The 20091-nt window shown below is 42.6% G+C and overlaps 1 protein-coding gene across 2 annotated transcripts in view; it reads right to left on the bottom strand.

Annotated features, from left to right (window-relative positions):
* Positions 1 to 20091, bottom strand: part of SMARCC1 (SWI/SNF related BAF chromatin remodeling complex subunit C1) — a 72315-nt gene that overhangs the window by 27665 nt on the left and 24559 nt on the right. For both annotated transcript variants that reach the window (XM_088528927.1, XM_088528928.1), the window contains 13 exons: positions 19777 to 19902; positions 19009 to 19127; positions 17835 to 17959; positions 16920 to 16979; positions 16258 to 16295; positions 12031 to 12152; positions 10835 to 10906; positions 8663 to 8776; positions 7748 to 7901; positions 7275 to 7388; positions 5721 to 5780; positions 1888 to 2146; positions 1045 to 1206 (listed from right to left, as the gene is read on the bottom strand). In XM_088528927.1, the coding sequence (XP_088385053.1) occupies positions 1045 to 1206; positions 1888 to 2146; positions 5721 to 5780; positions 7275 to 7388; positions 7748 to 7901; positions 8663 to 8776; positions 10835 to 10906; positions 12031 to 12152; positions 16258 to 16295; positions 16920 to 16979; positions 17835 to 17959; positions 19009 to 19127; positions 19777 to 19902 (1525 nt within the window). The remainder of the gene's footprint in view (positions 1 to 1044; positions 1207 to 1887; positions 2147 to 5720; positions 5781 to 7274; positions 7389 to 7747; positions 7902 to 8662; positions 8777 to 10834; positions 10907 to 12030; positions 12153 to 16257; positions 16296 to 16919; positions 16980 to 17834; positions 17960 to 19008; positions 19128 to 19776; positions 19903 to 20091) is intronic.

Below are 20091 nucleotides of genomic sequence, written 5' to 3'. Positions count from 1 at the left end.
CTGGCTGTCTTCGTGAGCTCTGCACAAGAGAGAAGCGGCTATTCCAGATGTCAGGGCCGCTGGAGTCCCCTTTGCGGGACATTTGCCATCTCCAAGTGCAGATTTGCCTCCTATCCGCTCTGTCCCATTCGGTGTGGGGCTGGAAAAGGCTGGCAGAAGGGTTGAGTGGCCTGTTACTGCTTTATAAAGATGCCTTCAGTAGCTAAGCACTATTTCAAAATCAAATTATCAAGTCTTTGAGAAAGGTAAGTCGTATGTAGAACTGTACTCATCTGTACTCATCATACTGTGTTAGGAGAGACAAATTAAAATAGAAAGGGGTTTCACAAGGTGCTTTCACTTTACAGAGAGTTGCAAAATGTTATGCTTTTACTCACTATAGTGATGAATAAACAATTTGTATGTGTCAAAGTTCAGGATAATGAACTTTATACTAGAGTATCTACTGAGTAATTTGATTGAAAACCAAATGAGAGCTTGTAAGTCTGGTGGTGTAAACGCACAGGAGCAGAGCCGAGACTCTGTCACGCTGCATGCAAGGCTACCATTAAACAAAATGTTGTTCTCCTGTCTCCAGCACTGTGGACAGGGTACTCGGAGCCACAAGTTCCCCAGAGCAAGGAGGAATGTTACAGGCTTAACGGAAACATAAAAAGCCAATAAAACCAGTGAGCTCTATCATAACCATAATGCCAGAAAGGCAGCATCATCTGTTCTAACCCCTCTAATACCCACAGAATTGGTATAAAAATTTTCCCTTTGGTATTCTTGCTCACTCAACTTGTATGTATCCCAAGCAAGGGCACTTCCACTGAGCCAGAAGAAGAAAACAAATTGTCAAAAGTGAAGCTGATCTTAAATTCATTACAGCAGTGCCAAGAGGTAATAACCCTGCAGCAAGCAGAGGCAGGATGACCTGTGCCACTCTCTCCTCACCATAATCCCCGTTTTCTGTTGGAGGTGAATTGAAGGTTATTGTGAGTCAGAAGGAAACTGCTAAGAAACACAATTCAAGATATTTCAGCATTTTGATAGCCAGCCTACCGATCTTCTCCGGCTCATCTGGACCTGTTCCGGCAATGCAGCTGCTCTCCAGGCCATATGTTGGATCCACCTTCCCAGAGGCTCTTGCTGCCTCCTGTACTTTCTTTACGTGAGCTTCGACTAGCTCCAGGGGTACCTCCTCTCTGACTCGAGAAAACTCCTCTGTTAAAAAACACACAGAAAATGTTATGGAGTATTTCATGGCAATTTAAAAGCAGTTTTGAATTTCTCAATGGGCAATAAAACTCATGACAAAATTAATTCTCACATCCATTTTCAGTTCCCATTTTCCACCTTAACTAGTGAATTTTCCTCTCTCAAATGTGGTGGGACAGAATCTCTTCCCAATTACATAGATTTGTCTTTTACTTGGAAAACGTGGAAAAAAAAAACAGAAATAATCAACAAAAAGAGAGGTGACAAACTATTCTGGCCAGTTTCTTGGAGGTCATTCCTGGCTGTGACTGATTAGGCAGCACGGGCACAACTGCACAACAGGAGGTTTAGCACTGAGCATTTACATAGCTCAGAAAGCGACAGCAGTCATGGAAACACCAGCTCCTTAAGTGCTGTTAACAAACAATATTTGGTCAGTGAGCACAAAAGGAGAATGGGAGCAGTCCGTAGATATCCAGGGGCTTTTAAGAGAGACTCTAACTTGTCTGCAAGTTGGCAGTTTTGGTAACAACAGAATGCAAGACTGGGCATTAGTAGACCTGTTTTCTACATATTTGTGTTGCTTGTTTTTCCCCACTTATTCCCTTTCCAGGGGAAGCTCTACAATGCAGCCGGTTTTAAGAGCGGGTGAACACAGAGCTCGTGCTTGTGCAGACGAGGCCATACCTAGCGCAGCCTTTGCTGCGGCGGACGCCACGCGGGGATCCACCACGGAGGCCAGGAAGGCCACGGTGCTCATCACGGGGTTTCCAGACTGGCTGAACGGCACGGGCTGGTAGGCCAGCGGGCCCAGGGACGCGTCCGAGTTCTCCAAGTAGGGGTCCTCGATCGGCAGCCTCAGGAAGTGAAGAATACACTCGTCCTGAGTGCGGCTCCCCACGTGCTCCGACACTTTGTTCCAGTCATCTTTGTACATCTCCAGAGCCTGCAAAAGATGAAGGTTGTTGTATACTTCTTTATGAACTTCGTTACGTGAAAGACTTTTTCAGTACTAATCATTTTGGGGAGGGAACAATAAATTAGGATCAGACAACTATTTAAATCCTGATTTTCCTGCTAGCAAAATTCTGCAGAAGAAATATGACCTACCCTGCTGGGATGACAGTTAAATTTAAGCTGAAGGCATCATCAGACAAATTTCATGTTGTTACTGTATCAAAAAATTGTCAGAGGATTTTGAATCTGCTAACAGCATTTGCACAGTTATCGTCTCCCCACCTTGTTTTCACACACAAAAAAGGTTAAAGGGAACTAAATTTGCTATCTTACCAAGCCTCCCTACTACTTTTAATTCCCAAAACTACTCTCTGCCTCCTCCTGAGCGTTGTCTATGTTCCCTCTTGTATGTGCTAAATACTCATCTTGCCCTAAAGAGCCTAGCATGTTATTTCACATGTCTGTACTACTTTGCACAGAAGTCCAGTTTTCAGATGCAACAAATGTTCTGCAAACTGAAACAGCATCAAAATGATGCACCAAGAGACAGAAAGAATGAAAAAAACCCAGCAATATTCTCTGCTATGAAGCTAAAAGCAAATGGTTTTCTAAGGAATATTAACCACCCTGATTTACAGCAAACATTCTGGTCAACAAGTCATCATCATGCAGACAAGCTGCCTGGTAAAGTGAGGACTTACATTAAAATCAAGGATTTGATTCTGAGTTTTATCCATCTCTAAATGGAAGAAAGGTACTCAAGTACCTTAACTTCAGTAAAACTCAAGTGATTTAAAGATTATGAGTTAGGGAAGTTCTGACAGGAGTTTCTGAAAAGGTAACGAAGCAGCCCTGTGCAAAGCCCAAACAACGTGTCCTCTGGCCGAGGACGCTGCCGCGCTTGGCAGGGCGCTGCTGGCAGCTCTGGCACCTTCCAGAAGGCAGAGACGCCATCCTGCTCCCTGCGACTGTAACTACTCGTGACAGCTGAGCTTCCCAACACACATCTACGCATGAATGTTACGGACAGATGAAGCTCATGGCTGTCCAACACTTGAAACACATTTCCATAGTCTGAGAACTACCAGCAATCTCAGTATTCAGGGTAACATGCAAGACTGACTTTAATTTCTGCATGCACAGCCTTTCATCCAATAAAAGGCAGAACCGGAGCTACTCAGCTGTCCTGTGTCAGGTATCAGGACGAGGGTCTATCTGACGTGTCTGAACAGTCCCTACAAGCACAAGAAGTTGAAATGCTGGGTGCTTCCATGTTAATTATGGCAAGCAGAACAGCAAAACCAAGTGGGGCTCCTGTGACAGGAGCTCCCCAACCTGGGCACAGACATTTCCACACAACACATTTCAATAGACACAACGCTTCTGCATTCAGAAGACACTTGCCTGCAGGACCATATTAAACCAGTCTTTCCCATCAGCACTAAAAGCTGACTTCACCAGCCAACATGAGAAGTGTTTTAGTGTTTTTGCAGCGGAAATACTATGAGCTCTTCCAAAGCAAACTCATCCACCCAAACGTGGTACCGTTGCAAGACCTGCCTCTCGAAAGGTGACCGGGGAAAGATGCAAGCTGAGAAGCATTTTCAAAATGTGAATCAAACTAATGAAACGTTCGGCAAGTTAAAGACAGGAGTGCTGGAGATCCAGGAGGCAATTTCAGCTCCCTGCTATTAGTTCTGTGCCACCACCCATCTATTTTTAATTACACTAGCACATTAGATCAGCTGCCTTGATTTTCCTTTCTGTTTTTTTTAATGGCAGTGCAGTGGGTTTTACACATTCTCCTTCACTACTGGCTATTTTTCTGTTGTACTAAGGCTCACAGTAGTTGTCCTTACTATAAATAGCTGAAAAATACTCTTCGCTCTGCAAGAATAGTACTCCATGCAGACACAGAGAAGTGGGGGCAACAAAGATGATTCTGGGAGGGAAAAAGGATTATTTATTTATTTTTAAATTTTTTTTTACACTTTCCCCCCAGTCATTCAGTCAACAGGCAGAAGGACAGTAATTATTTCAGAAAAGATTTGTTCTTTGGAACTTCACTGCATATATTTGCCCAAAGCTACCCTGAGGATTTAATTGGATAGAGCTGGCTCGTTATAGTTGAATTACTTATGCTTGAACTGATATACTCTCTTTACTGATTTATTTATAGGTTAAATCCAAGAATGAAGAACAAATAAGAGCTGTTAGTTTAAACTCCTGTTAAATAAATTTGCGAGTTTAAGACTCAAATTTTTGTTTTTTTTTTAATGAAAAAGTATGCAAAATAATTACTTCTTTACCTAATTATTTCATTAGGCTATTTTTTGCCATATAAATGACTAGGTTACATATATACAAAAGAATGAATTTTAAATATCAGTACCAGCAAGCAAAGAAATCAGTGTATTGAGATATTGTCTTATGTTTGCACCGTGCAAGAACATCACAGACCACATCTCAACTGTTCTCACTCTATAAGCATATTTTTTCATAATCCAATATTAAAATGTGGGCTAAGCAGCACGCACCAATCTAACATGAAAAAATAATTTGGGTTATCTAATGAACATGCTTCCAGAGCCAAGGAGCCTGAAACAGTCTGCTGCTGCTCAGGTATGGTTTACAAAAGCGCAGCCATATGTGGCACTGGGAATTGAATTTTGTCAAGCAATTTCACAATCTGTTGTCAGTGCTTCTCCTCTTGAACTTCGTTAACTACTGAACAATTTTACTGATGCAGGTAAAGTCGAAGAAGCCAGAACAGTCGCACACAAGAGTTCCAGCTTCTTTATGCTCTCCGCGAGGACACCAGATCTGAAGGACGGGAAGCTCTGCCTGAACACGAGGAAGAACTTCCTTGGTGTGAGGGTGCCCGCGCCCTGGCACAGGCTGCCCAGAGAGGCTGTGGAGGCTCCTGCTCTGGAGATCTCCAACCCGCCTGGACGCGCCCGGGTGCCCCGTGCTCTGGGTGTCCCTGCTGGAGCCGGGGCTGCACTGGGGGGTCCCTGGAGGGCCCTGCCAGCCCCAGCCCTTCTGGGATTAGCATCTCCTGTGTAATGAAAGGCCCCTCTGCCCAGGAAGATCCATTCCCAAGTTTATGCGACACGTTTTGGTCCTGGGTTGCAGATACAAATTAGATAGAGCTGAACCTCTGAGGGACTTTGCATGCAGTCCCGTCAGTACCCAGTGTTACTGCCATCTACTCCTGGCAGTTGCCCTCTTCTGGCCATGACTATCTGAGAATGACAGGATGAAGTTTGGAGGACACCTATAAAAATTCTACCAATTTCAAAAAAACATAACCAAGAGAGACAAACAAGCATCATACACACCTAGATATTCAGACACTTCTCTACTCCACCTAAATGAGCTGGTCTCCAGAGGCGACCCCCCACTACAAACTTTGCTTCTCTTATCCCATTTCCATAAAAGCATGGGAATGCCATTCAATTCTGCTTCAAACAAAACGATTAACCTATGTAAAGATTTTTAATATGTGTAATATCCTGTATGTTGCAGTTTCCCAGCTTTCATTTTTTTTCTCATGAACTTACCTCTAAGAGCAGCAGTGTCTCTTGCTCTGTCCATTCTCTTCCAGCACTTGCACCTTTACTCTACAAAAATAATACAGGAAAATTTGTGAAATTCAGTTTTCTTTGTACAGTACTTAAAAATGCATTAAAAAGGAGAAGGGAAGAACCTGTTGTGATTTAGTGCACGCAGACAGCTGGCTACTCTTCACAATGCTCATACTCCAGTTAACCCATACCTGGTCATGCCCTGCAGTGGTTCCATGATTTCCTACCTAGCTAGAGCACATATGGCAGTGTATCCCTACAGTTTTCTAGGAGTAGTTACAGAGTCCATCTTCCCAACAGGTCTAGGGGACCCCATGACTTCTCTTTATTCCAAACCAAAGTTTTAGTACCCTCTTCTCCTTGGTACCAGCTATCTTCACTTACACGTACAGCCAGCAGAAGCTTTCCTAAATAATAATAATAAAAATAAAAGCTGAGGAGTGCTGATGGGCTTCTGGTCAGCTTGAATGCAAAATGCAGCCAAGAGCAGGGCAGTCTGCACAGAGCAGGCTGCGTTCGCGCTGCAGGACACCGGTGGTTAGCGGACAAGGAATATCCAGCTACGATTCCTGCTGGCCGGGGAGGTGCTGTCACTCAGGCGAGGCACCCTCAGTTTAAGGGCACCTTTCTCAGGAATAGGCCTTATGCCAACAAGGCTTCACACCCACCGAATCTCTGGTCTTGCTTCCAAGGCAGATTGGCTGTATGAAGTACATAAGGGTCTCCCCAAAAGACAGATGTGACCTAAGTCAGCAACTTCAACAAAATACCTCAGGAAAATGAGAGCCTTAACGGATGAGATAAAGCCCAAAGAAGTTACAGCAAGGTAATCTGCATATTTATCAAATACTTGCCCCGAAGCTTACCTCTCCCAAATCTATAGCTTGGGGAAGATTCCTCAATTTCCTAGAAGTTGCAAAACTCTTGCAGAAAATTTCACCCCAGAGATTACGAACACCCTGATTTATTAGATGGCAAACAGACAACAGAGGTATCATCACCCAGACCAGATGCCTCCATTTTAAAGCCACTCCAAAAGGAAAAGGCTTATCTGGAATAAATACTATATCCTATCCCAAGGTGCATTTCAAACAGATCATTAACTCATAGAGCTCATCAATAAAAGTGAGCGATCCAGAAGCTGATCCCATCTCAGACAGGCTGCTGTGAGTGGCCGTAACAGAATAGTTAAAGATCTTGCTTAAAGACCTCAGTTTCTGCACTGAGTCATCTGCTGGTTTGTTGATTCTGAAGCATCCAAGTGCAACAGGTGATACCATAACAAGTGTCTGAAGAGTGACAGTATCGACTAGTGTGGAACGAGTGTGTGTCTTTATGGCTGTAAAATCAGGTAACCAGCACAACTGCAAGTGCAGTATCTTAGTGTCCTACAGCGAGATGGAAAGGTCCTAGAGCAGGGACAGAGGAGGAACACAAATATGTCACTTCTCTAGCGGGGGAGAGTTTTGAGGGAAACCTCAGTAACAGTCCAGGATGGGAGGGTGGAGGGTGAAATCCAAACATCCTTGCCTTTGCCAAGGTCTTTTTTGAATAAATATCTGTGCGAAGCCCAAAGTTCTGCAGATCAGTAGGCTTTTCTTTGTTTTTCTCAGGAAAACTCAACATCTGCTGAGCAGCTGGAACCTGTGGGAAAAAAAATTACAGGAAAAAGGTCAGGATTTGAAAGTTATTCCGAGTTTGCTGACAAATGTTGAATAGAACACAGAGTACATATAAAGCCGAACGTGACTCTATAGAGATATCTCTACTTAACATCACTAGCACCCAATGATAGCCAAGCTCGCAGAGTGCTAAGTGTATCATCAATCTCCACTGTGAGAAGGAGTAAAAATCTGATTACCTGAAACTATCAACTTGGATGGACAAGAAAGAAGGGAATTTTTCAGCAAAACATGTCTAAATTATTCTAGGGAGCTGCTACATGACGCTGGCTGGAGCTACAAACGCTCCAGAACGGAGGCAAACATCGCGGCGGGGCTCACCTGCGGAGTGCGGATGTGCAGGGGCATGAGCCCGGAGGGGGTATCAGCAAGCACGTTGAAGTGAGGAGTAGGCGGGGGGCCCATGGCCATGGGACGGCTTTCTGGGTCCACCTGGTAGTTGATGAGACCCCACTGCTCCAGAAACGCGTGGACTCTGCGAAACAACGCGACCAGTTAGAACCTTATCAGCCAGAGCCTGGCTTAGGCTTGGCCTTGCAGAAAGGAAGCAAGGGAAGTTTTAAGTACAAGTTTCTGGATCAAATACAAGTTCAGAATCCCTTATAATACTTCACTAATTGCAAACAGCAATACGAGTCACATTGCATGAGCTTTACACACACCCGATCGCTTCACTTCATATTATATAAAACAAAATGTGACATTTTCAATCACAGATAACAGAACTATTACTTAATTCAGGCAAAGCAAAGCTAGGGCAGCAGACTTGAAACCATTTGCAGACAATACATGAATTATGAGGGCTGTCACAAGCGCTGTTCTGCCTCCTTCATCTAATACCTGTTCTTCACTGATCTGCGCTTAGCAAGTTCCAAAATCCCAGGGCTCTGCTGTGCCTCACAATTTAGGACTATCAGAACAGGTAGAGCAGACAAAACTGAGCAGCAAAATAGGAAATTCTGAAGTATGCTCCACATTATCAAGTAAACTGCAGAATCCAAGCATCACTGAGTAAGTTAAGAACCTGCCAGCATGGTTCAGTAAGCACAATATTATAAATGAAGGATGGCATAAAATCTTCTGGTTACTGTAAGAGGGGAAAGCGGTGTGTTAGTCAGAAGCATGAGGAATGCTGCTAAAACATTTCTTAGCATAGTGGAGTATTTTCAGTTACGACGAGGTTGCTCTTTCTGCCAAAGCAAAGGTGCTGACCAGGAGACCAGGCTTTTTCCTTACCTCATGACAGCACACACATCTCCAGTCAGGTTCCTTCGGCAAGCAGTGCTAGTCAAGTACTCCTGAGGGTTTAACCGATAGGTGTCAATCATGAAGTTGCGGTAGGCCAGGTATCTGTAAGACAATTGAATCAGAGTTACTGTCATACATTGATGTTTAAAATTCGGAAGTGTATATTTTAGGCAAGATATAAGCAGAGAGACACTGCAAAGACATGTTCGGGTCAAAATCCCATTCACAGTTCTGACCAAATTACATTTGTAGGTTCCTAGAAGTTGTTTATGGGACTAGGTGTTGTTTCTCGTGTAACATTCAACATGGAGAAGCCCAAGAGGGAGCATCCTCGGAGAGAACTATGTTGCCACCTTCGTGAGGATGGAGCTCTTAATGTGGTCCTAGCTGCAGGAACGGGGAGTGTAATACTTGTTAATTAAGGCAACATTACTAAGTGAAGAGAGTTAAGCCTATAAGACACAAATATATCTAAAGTTTATCCTGAAGGGAATCTGTTCTGAACAATGACATGACTCATCAGCTAAAACTTGTTAACAGCAACAACGACAGTCAACTAGTATTTAGATAGGAACCCTCCTGAGACATTCTTGAACCCCCTAGGCCTTCCTGTCACAAGAATGAACCTCTGTGAGCTTTAAGAAAGGCATTTTGTCTAGCCTGAACACTGAAGCTGCAGGCATATTCACACGGAAGTTTTTACTTCATTAAGAAAAGAACCCAAAACCAAGACTACCCACTATGCCTACAGTACCTGAACAGCAGCAGAAATGCATCTGCAGGATAATCTAGAATTTATTTAGAATTTATTGGAGAAGCACCTCCAATCTGTCTCCTCTGGGGACAAGCCATGGCTAGCAGATCACTGACTAGGAGACAAGGTTTTGATTTCAGGTGCAGAAGGAAGCATGGGGCTCCACAACTTGAGACCGACCACAGCAGCAGCAAACACCCAGTACTTAATCCAGCTGTGTAACCAAAGTGTGACCCGTGTTCCTTCACTTGTCCCCAAGATAAAAAGCAACCACAGGGTCAACATCAGGCATTTGAGAAATCTCTTTAATCCATGTTTCAGTTTTGTTCTGAATAACAGTTTACTGTTATATATTCAGAGAAGGAGGGGAGATAAACTTCCACTAATGCTATTCGAGGCTTGCAGGGCAAGCTGCAGGAGCTCAGCATACGCATTCTGATGAAAATCACTGTACCACATCCTTACATCTATTAGTCAGATCAAAAATTAAACACTCTACATATGGAAAAGCCTGTAATATTTCAATACTGTATTCAGCATTTTAACAGTGTTCCTGAAACAGTTTAAGTAAATGTGTCTGTATAATTTTCAATTAAGAACTGCTGAAGCTGTGCAGTAGATACCAGATCTAATAAGGAGATGAGATAGGTACAAACTTGGATCTAAATTTAACTGAGAAAATTCCAACCAAAATTTATAAATAAATTCAGAATTAAAACTCACTAGATGGTTTACTACTGATATATATGTGTGTGTATACATGTACACACACACACATATATATATATATGTATATATATGTGTATATATATACACACACACACACTTTTTCTTCCTGCAATGCACAACTCCAGCTCTCTGAAAGACAAAATTTTTCTATCTCAAACCTGTGCTAAATAAGACTCTTTCCTTGGCCCTCACCTGCTCTTTCAGAATCACACATCAGCTGCCCAGGGAACTAATAAACACTTAGGCCACATATAACCAAGGAAAATCCATTTGACAGCCTCCTGTAACAAACCTGCTGTTCTAACTCGAGTCTCTAAAATTCAGTGTGTAATCACAAGGGAGTAAGAAAAACAAGGAGGAACATAAGTTTCTATAATATGAAGAAAATTCAGACTTCTACAAAAGATGTCATGTACCACGCTACAGACAAAATACAAAGAGCTTTTTCAGTATTAGCTGAAGGAAACACTTTTGTTTTTCCTGGATATCTACTGCTAGCTATTAATTAGATATCTACAAGTTTTACCTATATTACGAGTGGCTTTACAAGCGTTCTGTGCTTCTTTCATGCACCAGGAGACAGTATCCAATTAACACAGGCACAAATGACGTGACCACAGGATTCCTGAGCGCTCCTTTATTTATCTTACTGAATCCATTTTGCATGTTTGACTTACATTTCTGGGGTCTTGGACTTGTTTTTCCCATTGAAGAATTCAGGGAGAGCACGACGTTCGATCACATGAATACTGCAAACATAACGCACAAGTCAGGGGCCAGAAGCTCAACATAATCTTCGAGTACTTTACAAACCCTTAAAATGCACACCTTGATGGAGTATTTAAAGCAAGAATTACTTTTTAGGTATCCTAATATTCTCACATGGCTGTCAAGAAAGCCTTCCTCCTCCCTAAGTCTTCTCTTGCCCCTCGGGCTTCCTCAGAGAGATGCTCCAGTCCCTTCATCATCTTCGAGGCCCTTTGCCGGACTCGCTCCTGTAGCTCCGTGTCCCTCTTGCCCTGGGGAGCCCAGCACTTGCCTTTGTTGAGCTTCATGAGGTTCCTTCTCCGCCTGTTTCTCCAACCTGCCTCCGTCCCTGTGAACTGTAGCCCAACCACCCGGTCTATCAACCTCTCCTCTGAGTTTTGCATCACCTGCAGATTTGCTGAAGTCGAGCTCTGCCCCACCACCCACCCCACCAGGACCGGTGAACGGACTGGAGCCAGTATTGCCCCCAGGGACACTGCTAGCTACAGGCTTTATCATTCAGACACTTTTCAGTCACCTTCACTGCCCACTCGCCCAGCTCACACTTCCCCGCACTTTCCCAATAGGATGTTATGGAGGAGTGTGTCAAAAGCCACCCTGAAGTCAAGAGTCTGCGATCCTGGTAAGATCATAGCCCTGAAACTGCTCACAGATTATAACTTATCATTCCAGGGAGGATCCCAAAACAAAAGAAACAAGCACCCTGTATAATCAACAGCTTATCCTCCCAGCAAAAATCTGAAGCAACATTTAAAAAGCCACCAGATTTTAGAAGCAGACAGCTTCTAAGAAGAGCCTGCAAAGACTAGGGAAGTAGTGAAGTGAAATTAGTTTTTATTCTGTAAAAACCAGTGTAAAATATAAATTGTTGAGAAAGTAGTTGAAAGATCTATGCTACACCCCCTCCTGAAATTCTCCCCCTCACTCCTCACCTGTGGAAAATGCCCCAGGTCCACTAAGGAAGATTTTTAAATGAAAAAGATGCACTTGTAACAGGAGAGCTAGACCCAAACGGTGCTTGCTTTCAGCTCTCGGCTTGAGTTATTACAAAAATCAATCAATCTCCAAGACTAAACTTTCCTCCAATTCCAAATTAGTTTCTTACCAGTTGTAGTCAAACCATGATGCATAGCTTGGAATAATGATGTGGTTAGTTTGTTCTGTGACGTTATCTTCACCTGGATCAATTGATCGACTTTGGTCACCTTTGTTAGGGTCTTCATCTTCCTGTATCATCGGGGAAATATAATGGTTAGTAGGTTGCAAGAACAAAGATGGACACCTAAATTCTCAACCACCAAAAGATTAATCCAGAACAAGTACTCTTCCATTCTGGGAAGAATATAGTTTTCTTTAGGACATCTTTGGTCAGCTGGGAAAGACACAGAGATGAGAGAAAGTGAAACCTGTCTTCTTAAAGGCTAATAGGGAGCTGTTTTACATAGCCAGTTTTCTCAGACCTCAAGGATGCACATAACCACAATTAAATCAAGCTTCATGTCCTGGTTATGAAGTCAAATGCACTAACCATAGTAGTCCATCTTTGCATTTCAGTTTAGAGCAATCATAAGTAATAAAAACAATAGCACTGATCCAGACTACTTTGCAAGCTGTTTGCCCAGCTCTTACTGTAATCTCCAGATGCTGACACTGAACTGTTATTACTCAAGAGTATTAAAAGAAGTCAGATTCACTGCTTTTCCTAGCCTTACTAGAAGACACTTGTCAGCTATAATTTCTTTAATAAAATTTATTTTCTGAAAAACTGCTTCTGGCTACCCTACATTCTTGCCTAGATGAGCTCACTTCAATCAATCCTAAAGGTGGTCCTGGGTGTTTCACTCTAGTGATGAAGACGCAGCAAGTTCAAACTGTAATTCTGTGTGTTTGTGTACTTGTTTCCACTTGGAAGGTGCAAGTTCCCACGAGTTTGCTTGTATTGGGCAGCTTCTTTGTGCTTGGACTTGGTTCCTCCTGAAGGAGAATCACAAGGGCAGTAGAGCCCCACTCACTTGTAGGGTAGCATGGGGACAGACCTGGCATGAACTGGGAATAATCACGGGGGTGTGTAGGGAACATCCACCCTCAGCATGGACTCGGGCAGCAGGAAATATTGTAACATTAACAGTAGTTATCACTGGGTTTTAATCAACATCCGTTAACATGAGTGAGAAAAACAGCACTCGCTAAAGCTAACATTTTGAGTTCTAACAGGAGTTTAATGCTATTGTGCCCCTGCTGAAGCAATAAGAAGCAAACGTGGCCCAGACACTTCAGAGGACAGCAAAGTTGATCAGTGACACTGATTACTCAAGGACAAAAAAAAGGCTTAAAACCTGGAAGAGAGAGGTACAGCTAAGAGTGGTACTATTAATCAATAAAAATAGATTTATTTTTACCAGTAGGGTGCTAAGGTGGCCTATGGGAGTCTGCTTGCAAATCCGACTGTTAAGCCAAAAAGACTAAATTTGATTATTTTGAGAAATACATGAAAAGCTTCAGATTTGGTGTCTCCACATAGTCCATATAGCAGAAGAATAACACACTCCACTCCTAAAATATTTACAGGGATTCCCTTGTGTTCCGTGTGGGGATTAGGAAGGAATTTGAAGGTGCAATGGATCTGAGTGCCAAGATCACGCTGGATAACGACTGACGATGTCATCCACATCTCCGAGGCAGCATGCCAGGCTGAAGCCAGCAGCCCCTCTAGCAGGGGTAACACGGGGGTATCTATCCTTCCAGCAGAGAGGAGAGGAGGAATAGTTTTAGCAGTGATTAGGAGCACTTTAAGTCAGGAAAAAAAATAGCTTGTTGGGGTGGGTGCACAAGAGGAGATATGAGGTTCTTCAGTTTCAATACTGTCAAGAGCAGAAATATAGTTAAAAATCTGAGCAGACAGGTAGTGTTGTAGCAGCTGCTGGGTAAGCACTTCACATACAGCTGGAGAAAGGAGACAGCTCCAGGCGCAGCATCAGGATGGCAGAGCGGGCAGCTCTGGTTCAGAAATTCTTCTACTATCCTGAACAGGCCGCTGTAGAAGGAGATCCGACCTCGACATCATCTCCAAGGAAGGGATCTTCAGAGAGCTGGCAGGGCCAACTTGAACTGGCCAGCAAAGTAAAACTAGCCTTTTGGTTTTACTAAAACATGTGATATTGTTTTTAACAGGATTCAAACTACATTCTCTTAAGCTAGTGGGTTGTTATGAAGGTGAAGAGTCATCTTACTTGAGCCAATAACATCTGCATAGTTTTCTACTTAATCAGCTGAAAGATTACTATGTACAAGTGAGCAGCCACTACAGTGAGGACCTCAGTAAAAACCAAACAGGACGAAGAAACTAGTGAATGAAGTTTTATAAGATTTCCAGGCAGAGGACAAGTCTTTGTTCACTTCTGTTGCTTTATAACACAAGCCTGTGTGTTCTTTGCAGCTTGAGATCCAGCACGGGTTCTCGTTCAGATGCAAAAAGATAGACACTCAAAGGTAGCATAAAAGAGTCATGACATGATACAGACTGTGTAAGAAACCCTCCGCTGCTATTTGAAGAGCACTGGTGTCGTAACAATCCTCACCTGAGAGTTTGAGCTGCTCCCTTTTTGAGGGAGAATGGCAGGAAACAAAAGCACTTCCAAAAACTAGAGAGCAAAAAGCCAATTTATTATGCCATAGAATGGTATTAAGGCTTCCGAGTGGCTTTTGTCATATATTCAGGGTAAATCCCCAAAATGGCTTAAACTCAGCCCTGCAGTCCATATTCATTGATGTATTGTAGTCTAATACTCATTGATGTATTGTAGCCAAGTGCTGTGAAGGCTTGGACGCCGAGTACGGATGTGCTTTGTAGGTTATAAAGGTGGCCGGACGTTTTGTACTAGCCACACAACTAACAGATCACAGAAGCTGGAACAGAGAGGGCAGCCGTTTCCTTGGAAGGATGCTAACACAGGAGACACAGGATGTTCCGAGAGCAAACAAAACCGATGAAGGGCTCGCGTGCGTTAATAGCGTGAAGGAGTCATTCCTCACCATCAGTAGAGATCCAGGTGAGTGCACTGCATGCAGTGGCAATTTCTAAAGCTTCCTCTGCATTTTCAAGTTTTTTGCACAATTGTAACAGAGCAATACTTGATCTCTGTATCCTACTACAGGTAGCTCATGCTCTCCTTTGACTGAAGCACCAATTTAACCAGATCAAGAGAAACAAAACTGACTGTTAAAAATAATGCAGTCCCTAAAGAAAGATGTTAAGAGTCTTTGCTGGCAGCAAAGCATTGTCTTCAGGAACTGGATTCCCCTAAAGACAGCAAGAAATTGTACTAATCACTTTAGTGAGCTGACAATAGCTATAAAAAGTCCTTTGTTTCTTAATCCCCTTAACTTCCAACATCCTTCTCCCAAACTACATTTGTTACAGAGAAACACATGAAGGGCAAAAATAAACTTTAAAAAGCCTGTTTGACACAGATCAATTCTGAAAACACATAAGCAATCAGATGCATGAGCTGAAATCTAGTAAAATTAGAAGTCCATCAGTATGGAGAGAAAGTCAGATGCTCTTAACAAATGCGTGAAACTAGGAACATATCCGAGCAGCTACATCTGTGCAGGTCTACGACTGCACAAACCTAACACAGACGTGATCTGTGCTTATCTGCATGGCGAGGAAGCCACCTTACTAGGCAAGCTGTTACAAACGGATCCTGCTGCACAAACAAGGGAATTAAAAACAGAAGCTATGCAGGCAATTCTATTAAGTGATCAGGAAAGCTTCCTAGGGTCTAGATTTAGTGCTGAAACTGAGAAGAGTGTTTTAAAATCTGGTTTATTAAAAGTTACATAAATTTCACCCTGTCATTTCTTAAGCTAGATTAAGGTAGATTTCTTTTTATAATCATAGAATGCTGAAGGTTGGCAGGGACCTCTCGAGGTCATCTAGTCCAACCCCTGCACACGCAGGGTCACCCAGAGCATGTGGCACAGGGCTGCGTTCAAGCGGGTTTGAAGATCTCCAGAGAAGGAGACTCCACAACCTCTCTGGGCAGCCTGTTCCAGGGCTCTGGCACCCTCACTGCTAAAAAATTTTTCCTTAAGTTCCTGTGGAACTTTTGGTGTTTCAGTTTGGGGCCGTTTCCTCTAGTTCTGTCGGTGGCCACCAGTGAAAAGAGGCCGCCCCATCCTCCTCACTGCCTCCCTTGAGGTACTTAAGCATTCCCAGCAGTGACCAATTTGATCTCATACACTACTAAACATTTCTGTTGTAAGCTACTGGATCAAGCTGATCTCAGTTTCCACCAAGCTCAGCTCAACACTGAATGGCTGTTGTTACCTTTCCTCCAGTTGTCACCGTCTCCTCATCCTGCTCATCTGAAAGGTAAAAACAGACAAACTAACAAAATGCATCTGTTCACTCAAAAGCCTCTCTAGCAATACCACGGCTTAATTGGAAAGGATATTTGCCCTGGGGGGAACTGAGGAGGGAAGTAAAATGGGCAGCACTTCATTAAGACAGTCCCATCTTTATGCAGACACTCGGCTACCCCAGCAAGGGAACAGATAAGAACTGGAATACAGACCAACGATAATTAGAATTTTTCAACACTTGGGAATCCATAATTAATTACAGCCTGGCCCAGTGCCCTAGATGTTGTCTTGTTTAATAGGATGTGGGATACTAGTCTAGATTTCTGATGCCAAAAGCTTAGCAAAGCCCAGGGAACCTGTGATTTACCTTACTCCTAGTGTGTATATGTATATGTGTGTATATGTGTATGTGTGGGTATGCGTGCGCGCATGGCAGGGGAGATGTCTAAGGAGAAACAGAGCCTCAAAGGGGAAATGAGCCAGTACATTCCACCTGGAATACATACAGAGACTAAAGCAGTTAAATAAAGGACTGGCATTACAGATTCCTTTTAAGATGGAGAGATTTAAAGATATTTATTCTATTATCTGTAAACATGATTTTACTATAAGACACTTTTCTTTTACCTAGGTCTGCTACTGTTCCTCCTTTCACAGGTGTGTTTTCACTGTCTTTCTTTGGGTTCACTACGAAAGAAAGCAAGATTGAAATTCTGATGAGTAAGCTAACAAGATACAATTATCACCAAATCTAGCATGCAGCAGCCAGACTATCTTACAAATAAACAGTTGGTTATTTTATTGGTCATATCTCTGCAGTTCAGAAGATTTCATCTGATCTCTGCAGTCCCAGTACAACAGATCGTTTGTTTGGTTTCTCTGCAACTGCAGCCCTGAGCACACTGCAGCCTTTATTCATGCATTCAGGGGATGAAGTCCTGTACTCCTCCCACCTGCATCACATTTAGCAGTTCTTACATGTCTCACATGTAAGTTCAAAACAGGTAAAACTGAACAGGACGACACCCAAAACAGTTTGGTGTTGGGGACCGACAAAAAGGAATTACATCTTACTTCTGATCTGCTCCTTACCCAGCAGATATTTTATAGAAATTGTATAGATAAGCACTTTTCTGAAAAGGATTAAGAACTGAATGCATCAGGCATGCGGCCAGTTTCCACTAATTTGATTTGGTTATCTTGGGTACTTGACAACTTTATCCTTTTGCTCCAGAAAACTCCATACTCGAAAATGCCATGATTTCAGCACACAGACCAAACCTAAAACATGCCTAATTAAACATTTCAGTGCATTTTCCTAAATGTATTTCAAAAACATGCAGTAGAAGGTGAATTTCTTACTCTTCTTAGCACAGTCCTAAAATCTGAATTATTGTCTAGCTAAAACTGAGATGGGGACAGATCATCCTACCTCAAAGCCACAGAGTATTCCAAGGCTTTGATAAAGTACATGCATATTTACACTATGCTGCTTAAGTGGTTGTTTTAAGACCCAACAAATGCAGCCCAGACACATTTTACCATTTTTGGGAAGGACCACTTCTTCTATGTTGGGAACTGGTGTGGGGTCCTCCATGTCCTTAGTAAGATCTTCTTGTTCATCTTCTTCTTTTTGCCCTCTCCTTTTCCCATATAAGGCTGCTTGGCTACAAGAGAAAACACAAAGTCTCTGCCAGCTGCAAGCGTCACGAGGTTCTCGTCTTCACTTTTGCCTTCGTCAAATCTCAGCTTTAAAGAATCGGGCCAAAATACCTTACGATAGCAAGAGTGCTGCAGAAAATGGTGCTGGCCAGCTAGAGAAAAAGCTTCTCTAAATATTATGAAGATGAAGTAACATTTAAGAGGATGTGAGCACCTTTTGCACTCTAATCAGCTTCTAACGAAGTACCACTTCAATTTCAAAAAATTATGGTTATTTCCCTTTTTTGAAACACTAGAGTAATACTCTATAAATTCTTAATTTCAAATCAAAATTGCCTCTAATATGTTGGCTGCACTTATATATTAGTGAGGTTCAATGGATTAGCAATTCACCTATGTGTCCTTTTTGAAGGTTTGATAAGGGCATCTGCTGCGCAAAACAGGGCAGAGAAAAAAAGAGGTAGACCATTTCAAGACATACCTTTTCTTCAAAAAAGAAAGAAAAAAGCCAAAAACCACACAAATCTAACACAATCAAGTTGGTCTAGTTATTGAAAATAAGACATTTCAGGTTAAAAAAAAGGCATCACCTTTATTTTAGGCTACCTGTAATTAACAAATGCTAATATATTGCAGAGTCGCAACTGATGAGCGAGCTTTAAAAGCACCTAATTATGTAGACAAAAAAAAATTAATGCAGTGATTTTCAGGGCTTTAAAAAGAGTATGTGTACTATATGCTTGCATTAAGCGAACTAAACGAGTCTGAATTATTTTAGAAGCAGTAGTGCAGCTTTTCACTTAAGAAGCTCTATTCTCCACACAGTAATGAGAACCCTGTTGTTGAGATATAAGTAATGTGATGATTCGGCATCAGATTCTCCTCTGCCTGCAAACAACAAACTTGTACAGCAGAATAGACATTTAGCATAATGCACTATCAGGGCACCAATTACTGTGGAAATAACGTGAGACAAGCGAGGAAGGAGAGAGACCTTCCCACAGGCACTTCTCAAGAGAAGCTACAGTCTCGCCTTCCCAAGCTGGACACTCACCCCTTCTTCCCTGTCTTCTTTCTCGATTCCACGGGAGTGGGAGGAGGAGAGGGAGAATGCTTCCTCTTCCTTGTACTTGCTGCCGCTTTCCTATCTCTTCTCTCTGGACTACGTACAGGCTGGTAAAGAAGCAAAGTTATTAGTCCCTCCCAAATACTACAGTTGCTGAAACATGGCAGGCTACAGTCTTTAATATATCCTACAACAAGGGGGCTAAACTTATCACATCGAGACCACATTCTGCTCCCAAATACTTCCATTTGTTACTGTGAAACGCCTTAAGTTTTCTGTAGCCATCCCTTAGCTGCTGCTATCACTATCCAAGGGCTGTGCTCTTAAAGGGTGTGATTCGAACGCTAACTGCTGACTTTAGTCCATCCATCAGGGCAAAAATGAACGTGTCCTCAGGGTCTTAACTCCCTGCACTACGAGGTGCGCTAGGGGGAATGGACACACAAAATCAGTCTCAACAAGCATTTTGGTTTAGGGAATTTGGAAATCAAAAATTAATTGTTCCTGTTTGACGTACTACACGTTTTCATTTGCGAGAAGGCACAGTGTGGGTATTATCTCTTATGCTGGGGATAGGAGGGGGTCAAAGAACACAATTATGTTCCTGGATGAAAAGACAGATGTGTCAGGAGAAAATTAAACCAGATTGTGTTATCATGGGTACCTCACACTGAACTGTTTGACTGGGTGAATGTTAGCAGCTTTGTGAACATTAGCACACCAGCAGGTCACTCATTATGCAGAGAAGCACCTTACCTCTTCATTTTTCATGGAGATTCTCTGTCGAAAACTCACTGATTTCCTGTTTTCATCTACCTCATAATCCTCTTCATTCATCCACTCGTTGAATACGTCTGTGTCCAAAATCCACTTGGCATGCACCTAAGAACAAATGGACATACCTGCATGCTGACACTCTTTTTGGAGGTAGAAAAGCAAAAACCAAACCAAAACCACACTCCACAACAGACCTAGCAAAATATTGGAAATATTTGCACTTTGGTTAGAAAGGTCTGAAGATCCGAGTATCCATAGTGGTTCCATAGATAATAAATGAGATGAGGTCTGTAT

Source organism: Tinamus guttatus, unplaced genomic scaffold (genome assembly GCF_059628265.1).
Source record: "Tinamus guttatus ecotype Peru unplaced genomic scaffold, ASM5962826v1 Tinamus_guttatus_pri_ptg000317l, whole genome shotgun sequence".
Classification (NCBI taxonomy): Eukaryota; Metazoa; Chordata; class Aves; order Tinamiformes; family Tinamidae; genus Tinamus; species Tinamus guttatus.
Note: the sequence above shows the minus strand (reverse complement) of the source record. Positions and strands in the feature narration are given on the sequence as shown.